The following is a 12,403-nucleotide window of genomic DNA, read 5'->3' on the forward strand; positions in this document are numbered from 1 at the left end:
CCTTGCCTGGTGTGTGAGCAGAGCTGCCACACAATGCCTTGCAGACAGACCCTGCTCCCGTCCTGGTGTCCCCAGCAAGGGGCACCGTCTCTGACTTTGGAGGTGACCTCACCCTGGGTTGGCTGCTCCAGTCCCTAGAGCCCCAACCCCTGGGAGTTCCAGCTCTGCTGGCAACAACAGGCAGGAGCCTCACAGCAGGGGCGGGGCGGCCAGCATGGGAGGGGGCAACAAGCCTGGCCCCACAAGCTGTGTACCCTCTGAGCAATGTGGCTTAGGGCTGCCCAGACTCCCTAAAAACCTCCAGGGGTGGTGAGCCCACATCCTCCCAAGGCAGCTGAGGGTCTTACCTGACAATTTAGACCAGCAGGCTTTCCAGGCTCTTCTACACAGCAGGACCACGTGGGAGGACGGCAGCAGGTCCCTGGAGACCTCCAGAACATCCTGAGCCAGCAGCCTCTTCCCCACCTATGCAGGCCCCAGCGTCCTAGACGGAATGGTGGAGCTGAGGAGCCAGGAACCTCCATTTAGCACCAGCTGCAACACTGACCTCATCTCCACCTGGTGGGTGGTTACTACCACCACCTGACCCACAAACCTGAGGCTCAGAGAGGTTATGTCACCATGTCAAAGTCCTACCGGAAGACCAAAGACAGAGCCTGAGGCCTGACCCCAGACTGCAGCTCCCCTACCACTCAGCTGGCTTCCCGAGGCTTGTTGATTGGGAGTTAACTCGGGCTACCTCTTGTCAGCCCAAGCTTAGGTGTTCTGGCTCTGCTCAGACCTGGCAGCCGCAGAGGCTGGGAACCTCGCTTGCTGCCTGGAGCTGCTAGCTCTCGGGAAGATCTAACACCCCCCCTCCCCCGTCCCCGCCCCGCAGCACCTGGGCCAGCAGGTGTATAGCAGGGTAAATACCTCCCTGGCTGACTGGGACCCAAGAAGCCAAATGCAGAAGGCATGGAGGACACCCAGACACGCGGGACACTTGCTCGGCCTTTTGGCAAAGATGGGGGGGAAGCAGCCCATGGAACCCTCACGGGCAAGTGGAAAGGACGTGGCCTTCAGGTACCAGATGAGGCAACCAGCCACGCCAGCCAGAGGGAGTGGGTGTCTGCAGGAGCTCCCACTGTCCGTGCTCCCCAAGATCCCTGCAAACACCGTGTGCTGGGCTTCAGAGGTGATCGCAGCAGGGGCCTTCCCAAGTTGCCATTTTCATTCCCCTTTACGGGCCCTGGGGAGGTCTCATTCACAGCAAGCCATTCTGACGATAAGCTCCATAAAGTTTGTTTTAATGTTCAGATTCCTTTGCCCTTATGCATGCTGAGGAAGCCACCACGCCCCAGTGAACACGTGTGGGATAGAAATCAAGACCAGGAGTTCCCGTTGTGGCGCAGTGGTTAACGAATCCGACTAGGAACCATGAGGTTGCGGGTTCGGTCCCTGCCCTTGCTCAGTGGGTTAACGATCCGGCGTTGCCGTGAGCTGTGGTGTAGGTTGCAGACGCGGCTCGGATCCCGAGTGGCTGTGGCTCTGGCGTAGGCCGGTGGCTACAGCTCCGATTCAACCCCTAGCCTGGGAACCTCCGTATGCCGCGGGAGCGGCCCAAGAAATAGCAACAACAACAACAAAAAAGACAAAAAAAAAAGAAATCAAGACCACTACAAAGCCACCACCCCCTGCCCCTACCCAGTGCTTGTTTGTTTTTTTTTTTGTCTTTGCTATTTCTTTGGGCTGCTCCCGCAGCATATGAAAATTCCCAGGCCAGGGGTCGAATCGGAGCTATAGCCACTGGCCTACGCCAGAGCCACAGCCATGCGGGATCCAAGCCGCGTCTGCAACCTACACCACAGCTCACGGCAACGCCAGATCATTAACCCACTGAGCAAGGCAGGGACCGAACCCGCAACCTCATGGTTCCTAGTCGGATTCGTTAACAATTGCGCCACGATGGGAACTCCCCCAGTGCTTGTTAATGGATAAATCAGACTCAGGTGGGCTTTCTGTCAGACTAAGAGGAAACCCCTGGCTCATCCAACCAATAAGAAGTCCATTTCTACGCTGGGGTGGGTAGGAAAAACCAGTCATACGGTAGAAAGGTTGACCAGTCCCAGTGGAGACAGGAGCTGCCATCCTAGGGCTCCTCAGGATTCCAAGGGAGCAACCATTTTCAAGTGGCTGCTGCACATTAAACCAAAAGTGGCCAGCTGTGCCTGTGTGGGCCCTACCTATGGCCCCTCCCACCTCCTTCTGGATGGGGGGCAGAACGCTGGACCCCTGGGACTTGGGGAGAGATGTGCTTCCCAGAGTTGAACCCCCTGTATTTATTTGCCCAAGCCGCACAGTACAAACCCCAAGGCCTGCCACCCCCCAAATCAACCGAGCTCTTGATTCTTGCTCCCCCGATCATGGTGTTGTTCTCTGCATGATTAGCTGCTGGTTCTCCAGACACTGCTTCAGCTTGTCCTCTGTCAGGGTCAACCGCTGCTCCAGGATGGAGACTGTCTGCAAAATAAATGGTCAGGCTCAGAGAATGGAGGGGCTACCAGGCTGCCCTGGGGTGCCCTCGGCCAGTCCTGCTCCACTGGCTCAGTCCCCTGAACAAATGCCAGCTTTCCCCACCTAGGGCTCTGGCCTGACGCCCCGTCTCTGGTCTTCATGTCCACTCCTGCAAGTTGTCTGTTTGTGGGCTGGGGAAGGACATCAGTGAGGGAGAGCAGGCAGCAGGCCCAAGACAACCAAGGGCCAGGAATCCCCAGTCCTGCTGGTCTGGCATTTAGACCAGAGTTCCAGGTAGAACCACTTTCTCATTTGGGTCAGGCTCTGTCCATAACCAACCAGAGACCATCAACTATCTCCATTCTGAAGGTGAGAAAACTGCATCCACAAATGAAGGGGACCTACGTGGGGCCTGCCCACACCTCAGGCCCTGGGGTGGCTTCCCAGACTGAGAGGTGAGTCCCCTGAGCCCAGGAGGGCCTCTGCCTGAGTCCACTGAGGACCACTGCAAGAATGTGCTATCTGGGGATTAGGCCCTAGCTCCCTGTTTCTGGACTCATTTTCTCCTCTGTAATAAGGACAATGCCAAGCTCACAGCAGTCCTGGAGAGTGAGGTGACAGCATGATGCCTGGCACTTGTTAGACTGACCATGTTGGCCACCATGACAATGCCTGCCGTGTTGGCTCAAGGCTGAGCCTTTGCTCCTGGCCTGCCAAATGCCCTCAGCCCCTGGGGCTGCATAAGCTTCATGACCCAGGGCCATGTTCTTGCAGATGCGGCTCCCAGAAGAGGCTGTAAAAGCCTACTCCCCTCCTCTGGCTTTGAACAGTGCTAGCAGAGGGGCAGTTTTGTCTTGGAGCCTGCATGCTTCCCAGAGAGAGCTACCCCACTGCCCCCAAGTACTCCCCGCACGGCTGGCCCCACCAGTCACATGCCCACCCTACCACTCACGCAACATGACCCACGCTGGCCACTGGGGCCGAGCCTGTCACTCACGCCCCTGATCAAGGGCTGGTTGAGTGCGGTCCCGATCCGCGCCCCAGGGGAGCCCCCTGTGAACGAAGCAGGCTTGGTTCTTGTGTTGTGCAGCCTACAGGCATCCAAAAGGGGCAGATTCAGAAACAGAACTTTCTATTAATTTTACCTGTTTGTCTGTGGGCTTGCCCAAGAGGTTCTGCCACCTTCCCTGAGGCTCCACAGAGGCTCTGGGCCTTGGTCCAGTGGAAAGGAAACTTTTTTCTCATACATTTAATAAAACATTGAAACAGCTTGGAAAGGAGTTTCCCCTCTAATGCTGCTATAAATTCTCGTAGCATCTCGCACGGATGTCAGCCACTCATGGACGCTGCTCCTCCTGGCGGCTGGCTCCTCTTCTAAATGAGCTGGCCGGGCTGCAAGGGCTCTGAGCCCCGGGGCACAGGACAGAGTATGAAAAGTTGCTGCCTGTAGAATATGAACTGCACCCTGAGAGGCAGAGCTGAGCTGAAAGAGATAGTCACATTCCCCTGTGCTGGCCGGCCAGCCGTGGAGGGGCTCTGATCTCGTAAAAGTGGCAGCGGAAACAGCCCCCGGCAGGCCCAGAGTAGCATTCCTGGAAGTTTCCACTGGCTGCTGTGAAACTCACAACTGTACCAAGCTCCAAAACCATTCTGCATCCAGACTTTTTCCGATGGCCCTGAACTCCAGGCCCCAGTGGGGGAGCCAGTCAGCTTTTCCTCTTCTGCCCACCCCTACCCCCACCCCCACACTTAAATTTTTCTTTCACAGGAACCAAATTTCCAAATGTGGAGGCAGTGGGTGCCAGGCCAATGTCAATACCAGGGGCGCCACGCGTTTCATGAGGCCTCCACTTAGTGCCGTGGGGGCCTGTACTTCAGTTTGGTAGAAATATGGCTATTAAATTTGATGATGTTAACATTCTTTGAACAGAAAAGCATCACCTATTTCACCTCCACCCCCTGAATGGAGGGTGCTGACCCAGCTGAGGGTCCTTCCTTTGGGAGCTGTGAGGTGATGCTTATAGACAAAATGGGCTGAAAAACAGCTCAGCCCTCTCAAACCTGCAGCTTTTCTCCTCTCCTAGGCAAGCTCCTGGAAGACTCGCGTCCATCTGTGTTTGGTCTCTACTTCCCCAACTCCCTGTGTCCCCAGCCTCCTCTGCCAAGATGCTGAGTGGCAGCCACCATTTAGGGATTAAGTCCACTGGGCTTGTCCCAGTCACATATGATCCCACCCCAACCCCCTTTGAGCTGGAAGGATGGGCCAGGGAGAGGATTCCACCCCAACCCCCTTTGGATTTCTGTACATTAGAACACCATCTGGCGGTCTCTGCCTCACACATCTGTCTTAATAACCCCACTCCATTAAAGCAGAGGACCTCACTGTCCTGGGAAATGGTTCTCGCTCCTAATAAAACTGAAGCTGGAAACCCCAATCTCCGATGCGCTGGCACATCTTCCCTCCACCTGGGAAAGGGCTTCCCCAGTGACGAAAAGGCTCCTATCGGGACAGCCAAGGGCCCATGAAGCAGGCTCTTATCTAGTTAAACATTTGGGTTTGAAACGATCACAAAAGTCCCATTTTTGAGCTATGATGAGGCAATATTACAGGGACAAAAGGGACACAATAAGGACGTTTTAAGAGATGTACACTGAGAAACGCCCCCGACACCTTGTTTTAGATGCTTTCTCTCACCGGGGCGCTTGTGTCATGACAGCATAAGTGGTCAGCCCCCAAACGCACTAGGGCATTTGTCCAGTAACTGCTGCCTGACTGCTCACAAGACTGGGCTCAACTTTAAACAAGGCACCTTTCTCCTAGAATCAGAGCAACAGGAAGCAGAATTCAGACTCCATGCTGGACACTGTCACCCCCTGCCCAACACTGTCTGCCTCCCAGGGTCACAGCCTTCATCTTGGGGGTTCCAGAAGTTTCATCTTCAAAGTCACACCTGTCAGAGGGCCACTTGGGGGCTTGTTTCAGAACCACCTCCCACTGTTAGCAGCGATTTCCAGGAAGCAACAGCCCTTCTCAAGGAAAATCGTTCCCTTTAGAAACACCCGTTTGCCGTTGAATGAATTCTGTTGTTTCTCTGGACCAAGGTTTGGCGCACTCAGCCTGCTGCCTATCTTTGTAAATAAGGTTTTACTGCCATGCCCGTTGGCTTACGCATTGTCTATAGCTGCTTTCTGACTACAACAGCAGGTTGCGTAGTTTTGATAGACACCATGGTCCACAACGCCTGGAATATTTACTGTTAAGAAAAAGTCTGCCCCATAATGGAGAAGAGCACGAGAGAGAACACTGTGTATGTAACTGGATCACTTGGCTGTACAGCGGAAATGAATACAACAGAGTAAACTAACTATATACTTCAATACAATAAATTTTCAAAAGTTTGCTGACCCTGGCCCTAGACTCTCCACTCAGATTCTCCGTGGGCACCACCCCAAGCTAGCCTGTGCCACATCCAGGGTGACAAAGATACAGACAGACTCAGCTGGGCCTGCAGGGTGTATGCTGCTTTGAGGAGGCACACACCAAGCAGCTGGGCAGACCGTGTGCTGGGAGAAAGGGGAGGTCTGGTCAGAGCCAGGGGAGGTGACCCCAGGAAGTGAGTAAGGAAGATCGAGGAGGAGTTCACCAAGAGAGAGGACAGGAAGGCCCTGAGGTAGGAGGCAAGGAGCAGGAGAGGGGCCTCAGAGGAGGCAGGCGATGGGGCCACGCCCTGGAGGCCACACGTGGCAGCAGCTCCTTCAGTCTCAGAGCAGCAGGAAGCTGTTGGGGGTTCGAGGCTGAAGGGGGATGAGACCCCTCTGGTTGCTATATGGGGATGGTCTGAGGAGTGGCTGTGTGGCTGTGGTTAGGCGTGATGGAGGTGAGGGGAAACGAAGAGGGGATGATGGTGCTTGGACTGAGGAGGAGTAATAAGAAAAAAAGTGGAAAAAATCAGATATCCATGAGGTATGAACCACACCATCTGGTGGTGAGTCAGATGGGGGGCAAGAAAGAGAACGCATTCCCCGAGGCCCAGAACAAGGGATGAGGATGGCCCTACAGGAGAGGCAGAGGATGGGCACCACGCTGGACTTGGTGAAGCCCCTCTGAGGCCTAAGAGTGTCAGGCAGGCAAGAGGTGCTTGGGGAAGAAGCCAGGGCCAGCAGCAGGGTTATTGTTTCTGAGATCATCCTCATTAATGCGGGGAGAGGGGAGAAGAAGAGGGCAGTGAGTGAATCCACAAGCCCCTGGATGCTGGAGAAGAGAATCCAGCGTGGGTGAGCTGGGGACCCCTGTCCAAGGCTCAGGACGTTATCAGTGATGCTACTGAAACCCCCTGGAAAGAAGCCTGGTCCCTCAGTAGGTACTGATGGAGGGACTGCCCAACCCAGGGACCTGACAGGGAAGAGGATGCTGGAGGCATTGGGATGAAACCCAAGAGCATGGGAGAGGCCAGCTTGGGCCGGGACTAGGGTTCCCACAGTGACTCGGCCTTGGGAGTGCTCCAGGGAAGATCCCCCGGGAAAGGCTCAGCAAGGCCATCTCGTTCAAATCCTGATTGTCCTGCTACGGGGAGAGGAGACATTGTGCTCTGTCTCCTACTGGGGCAACACTCTCTTACAACAGTTCAACAGTGTAAGATGTTTTTACAAGATGCCCTGAAGGGCCTTCTGAGTGTGGTGTAAAAATAGCCCATTTTAAAGTGACAGGTGGAGTTCCCATGATGGCTCAACAGTTAATGAACCTGACTAGCATCCATGAGGACGCAGGTTTGATCCCTGGCCTCGCTCAGTGAGTTAAGGATCCGGTGTTGCCATGAACTGTGGTGTAGGTCACAGATGCGGCTCAGATCCCGCACTGCTGTGGCTGTGGTGTAGGCCAGCAGCTACAGCTCCGATTGGACCCCTAGCCTGGGAACCTCCATATGCCATGGGTGCAGTCCTAAAAAGACAAAAATGAAAACTAAAAAAAAATAAAGTGGCAGGCTTTTATTTTCAGTCCCCTGTGAACTGTAGTGACACCCAAAGAGATTGCACCAAAATGCCAGTCCTTGGCCATATATCTGGCAGCCAGGGCCCCCAACTCCAACCAGGAGAAAAGACAACATGGGGGACATTTCAACAGAGCCCTGGTTCTGAACTTCATGGCCTCAGATGTCTTCCCTCTACCAGCACTAAGGCATCAGGTGTCTGCGCTCCCATGGGGCTCCGCGATCTGAAGCAGGTGAGCCCAGCTCCCACACTGTCCCCCATGCCCACCAAGGGTCCAAACTGGTCTTTGTGGGACAGAGCCTCCACCCATGACATGTGTGATGGAGCCTCATGCACCTGATGCCTTGAGAAGCCAACGTGTGACTGTAGGGCCTCCACCTGACTCCAAAGCTGTGAGGGGCCCAGGCCCTAATACTCCCGCGGGCTCCAAGCGGGTCCCGGGAGGAGTTGTGCAAGCAGTGCATGGAGGAGGCGAGGGTCCAGTGTTCCCTGAGAGAATAAATCACCCCTGCCTCGGAAGTGGTGGAACGAAGCAGAACAGGGGCAGGTACGAGTCACCCTAGCGGAGCAGCCTGCAGGCCTGGTGAAGCAGTGCGCAGTCCCTTCAGGGACTCTGTGGGCCTCTTCGTGGCCCTTCCTCCTGTTGACTACCCACTTCCCAGCCCCCCACTTTCTTATTGGCATGCCCTCCGCTTCTTTCAGCCCTGCCAACCTTTTTTTCCTCCCTGGCATGGTTTCCTCTTGAAGTGGGCTTGTCATGCATTTTCCTCAGCTCTTTCCCCCTAGTTCTCATTCTGCCTCCTTTTTAGGCCTCTTTCACTCTATGTTTAGGGAGAAGCAAGGAGAAAAGGAGCAAGGTGTGTTGGTCTGGCCCATAGGACTTGAGCTCTGCATGGAGTCTGGGCTGCTGACTTGGCTCGCCTGCTCTGGAGCTAATGCCAGGGCGGGTGGACCTAGGAGGAGAGCTCCAGTTCTTGGACAGGAGGCCCAGATGGCTTTCGTGAGGAGACAACACAAGAGGGACCAAAGGAAGTGTGTTCCAGGCACAAGGTGCAGCAGGTACGAAGGCCCTGAGGCAGAGAAAAACAACCCAGCACACTCTTGGCACTGTTAAGAGGCCTGTGTGGTTGGCTTTACAGGACTGAACAGGGAAGGGAGTGTGGTGGCCACAAGGAAGATGGAGGAGGGGCCCGGGGCCCTTAGCCAAAAAGGGACAGGAAGGGGGAAGGCTCCACTCCCTGGCCCTATCCCACCAGACCCACAGGTCTGAGCAGGTCCGGCCAGGGAGGATGGTGCTCCTGCCTGTCTGTGGCCAGTTTTCCAAGCACTGGCTCCAGAGTGGACTCTGGGAGAAGAGGCCCGGCCTGGGAACTCATCATGGCTGCCTGGGCTCATAACAAGGGATCAAGCAGGACGGAGTGAATTGGCACTTCAGAGGACAGACCAAGGTGCACCCTCTGAGCCCAGGCAGCCATGATGAGTTCCCAGGCCGGACCTCTTCCCCCCAGAGCCACTGCTACTGCCACCTTCACTGAAGGCCTCCTGCACATATCCCATGTGCAAATGTAGAGGGCAAACTGGAGCCATAACTTGTAGAAAGCCCTGAGGGGCCACAGATACCCACGGAAAATCGTTGTCCCCTCCCACACATTTGTCAGCCGCCCATCACATGCAGCAACTGAGAGCCTCTGGCTTTCAAGGGCTTCCTGGGCTCTAGGCTGTTGGGGGCCCCTAGCACAGATGGGGCTCGATAAAGCCACAAAGAAGGTGGCCTGTGGTCATGCCTTGTAGGGTCTGAGGGGTCTGAGCCATCAGGGCACGTGATGGTCTGGCTGCTTCTGAAAGTTCTCCTGTGACGGAAAGTTCCTTTTAATCATTTCCAGGCTTGTAGCTGATTTGAAACTGATTTGAAACACCCCAGGCCCATTCTCCCAACACAGAAGCCAGATTCCTGGAGGGCAGAGGGTCCCAGGTGTCCTGGGTCTCAGGAAGACGGCACAGTCACCCAGCCACACCACTGGGGGCACTTGTGCCAGGTTGCAGGAATCAGCCAGGGGCTGGCCATTGGCTCAACGCCCTGTCTCAGCTGTGCCGCACAGAATGTCTAACTTTCCTTTGGTTTCACTGCAAAGATGGAAAAATGTGGAATTAATCTCCCTTGTAGCATGGTTTTGACTTCACTGAGATTCCAAAGATCTAAAACAGATGCAATAAAAGGGGAATCTCTTTGCTGTGGGGTCTTTGAGCTATCAAAACAAAGCGGGGCTGCTGGGCCCAGCGCCTGCCCAGCTCTACCTCATCTCCTGTAGGCTCCAGCTCTCCCGGTATATATGCACACACGCGCAGGGCCCTGGCCTGCTGCTGATGCCCTGGCCAGCCCTCTGCCACATGCCAGGGTGAATGGGGGACTGGAGGGGCCGGCCCAGCTCCCAGCTCTTCCTGTCACCCAAAGCTCTGCCCCTCAGCCCCAGCCTCTGTCCAGTGCCTGAAGATCTGTGGCACAGGGGCCTTGGAGTCAGTGGTGTGAATGCTGGCCCTTAAGCGGCCTGTTGACAGCCATCGGTCTGAGTGCCAGCCCCACGAAGATGGGGTTTCTGGCTATTCTTGTTCACTGCTGTCTTCCTGCTCCCCGGCATGGCTCCTGGAGCATCATCAGCGCACACTGAGTGCTGGAAGGACACGTGCCAGATCCCGAGTGCTATCCCTGGGGCACCCCAGCTCTGGGGATGAGTCTGGCTGGCTGCTAACAAACCTTCCCCCCAGCTTGGCCTTGGACCTGGTGGGCCTGAGGGAGTGGCAGAGGAAGAAGAGGAGGGCGGGCAGGATGGAGTCCTGAGGGGCCAATGCCAGCTGGCCTTGGGAAGGAGGAAGCCTCCTGGCCTTAGCAGGAAGTTGGGGTGCATGCAGTAGGGCTGGAGTCCAGGAAGCAGCCCTGTCCTTCCTCTCCCCAACTCAGGCCAGATAGGTGAGGACTAAAAGCTGAACTCTGGAGGGGAAGGAGTGGCCATTCCCACTCGTAGTGATGTCTGACATGTTAACTTGTCCAGGATCACACACAGCTGATACGTAAAAAACAAGTTTCTAAAGAAATTCCTCCCAACCCCTCTGGGCTCAGAAACTGTCTTTTTAACCCCCCCCTTGTCACTCCACAGTCTGCTGCTAACAAGACAAAATGAGCTTTTGTCCCTTGAGCCCACAGGTCCATGTTTCTGTTTCACATTATCTCAGGGATATAGGATTTCTGTGGCGTTTCTGCATCCCGCCCCCACCTCTAATGAGGATTAGCTCTCTTCGGGAAGTACATGAAACACTATTTTCTATTTTTTGTTGGTGGATTAGCCATGGGATTAAAGAATCTTGGCTAATTTACCCTCCTTGTGGCTTTATAGCAACTCCTTTTCAACACACACAGGCTTTCCCATATACTGCCTGCCCCTAAAGGAGAAGCTATTAAAAGTGGGTCCACTCACCACCATCCATAAAACTGGGTGCTCCTGGGACCTGAGGGGCGCTACCCACACCAGGATGAAGAGCTGGGCCGTACCCCCTCCTCCCCCGCCGCCCCCCCCCCCAATCCTGGCCAGGGTTTAAGCTCATCTCTTTGCCAGCCATGGGCAGGCCATTAGGGAAGCCATGTGTCTGACAGGCACAGGCCCCAAAGCACAGTATGCCAGTCACTGCTCAGCCATAGGCTCTGCTGTACCCTGGCTCCAGGCTGAGTCCAAACAGGACTCAGCATGGGGCATGAACCTTGGCCTTGGTCAGCTTCAGCATCCCATTTCTTCAGATTCTCACTTTTCCAACAATCCATATAAAATAGTTAATTTGCCAGTGCCTGATAAAACACAGTTGTCACAAGTCAGAGAGACAACTTGGCAGCTTGTTGGAAGCCTAGAAAACTTCAGTGCAGCCTGGCGATTCAGGCTGTGGTCCCATCCAACAGGGCCACCCCAGGGATGAAGGGCTCATAGGCTCTCCTGCCCTGCCGAGTACCCAGTACCCGCTGAGCCAGTGGGAGACCTGGCCTCTCTTCTTGGCAGGGCCTCTAGAGCCACTCGCTGGGCCCAGATCAGAATGGGGGGCAAAGAATTGCTCCCCTAAAATGCCATGCTCTACAGAGCTCAAAGCTCCTTTCTGCTTTTTCTCTTCCACCTAGCTGTGGCTACTGTGGGTATAGGGAGTCTGCACCACAGGCCAGGACCAGAGAGGACCCTCTGCAGAGTGGGTGGAAGGAAGTGGCAGGCCCAAATGTAGCCTGTCCCAACCCAGCTCTCGCAGCACTTCATTCAGGAAAGCACCAAACAGCCACAGGGTCAGCTGGGGCTTGGTTAATCTCAGAGCCATGCAGGCCCTTTCTCATGGTCTGTGCTTGACCCTTCCTTTAGAGGGCCTGTGGGTCCCCAGGGCAGGGAGAGCAAATCACCTGGAGTCCCCTTCCTCTGTGCTCTCAGAATTATCCCAGTCAGGCTGAACAAAATGTCCCTAGCTCTCCCGCTCCAGCCCCTGCTCCCCCTCCCCCAGCTGCAGGCCTGCTCTGGGCCTCACAGGAGAAATCTCATAAGACCACGAACATTCCCAAGCCCCAGAGGTAACCACAGCCATCCCAGGCCCATCTGGTGGGCGGGAGCCTTCAATCTGCAGCTTCTTTGGTGGGGGGGGGGTGCTCTGTGCACAACCACAGATGGGCTTAAAGATGGAGCTGCTATCCAGCCCCCTCCCACAATAATAAACACGAGCTCACCGCGTCTTTCAAGTGTGGCCAGCAGCATCAGCCCTGACTTGGTACTCCCCTCCTCCCACCACCCCCGTGCCTCTGCATTGGCACAGCCAGAGGAAACTGAGGATAAAGTGCCAAAATGAGCAAATGGGTGGGGGGAGAGCCACAGCCACTTTGCAACCGGCTAGGGTAGGACCCAAAGTG

The 12,403-nt window shown here is 55.4% G+C and overlaps 1 protein-coding gene across 4 annotated transcripts in view; it reads right to left on the reverse strand.

Annotated features, from left to right (window-relative positions):
• Positions 1-2,303: 2,303 nt before the first annotated feature.
• POC1A (POC1 centriolar protein A) overlaps positions 2,304-12,403 on the reverse strand; it is an 88,278-nt gene continuing 78,178 nt past the window's right edge. For all 4 annotated transcript variants that reach the window (XM_047776021.1, XM_047776030.1, XM_047776036.1 and 1 more), the window contains one exon: positions 2,304-2,499. In XM_047776021.1, the coding sequence (XP_047631977.1) occupies positions 2,401-2,499 (99 nt within the window). In that variant the 3' untranslated portion in view covers positions 2,304-2,400. The remainder of the gene's footprint in view (positions 2,500-12,403) is intronic.

Source organism: Phacochoerus africanus, chromosome 1 (genome assembly GCF_016906955.1).
Source record: "Phacochoerus africanus isolate WHEZ1 chromosome 1, ROS_Pafr_v1, whole genome shotgun sequence".
Taxonomy (NCBI): Eukaryota; Metazoa; Chordata; class Mammalia; order Artiodactyla; family Suidae; genus Phacochoerus; species Phacochoerus africanus.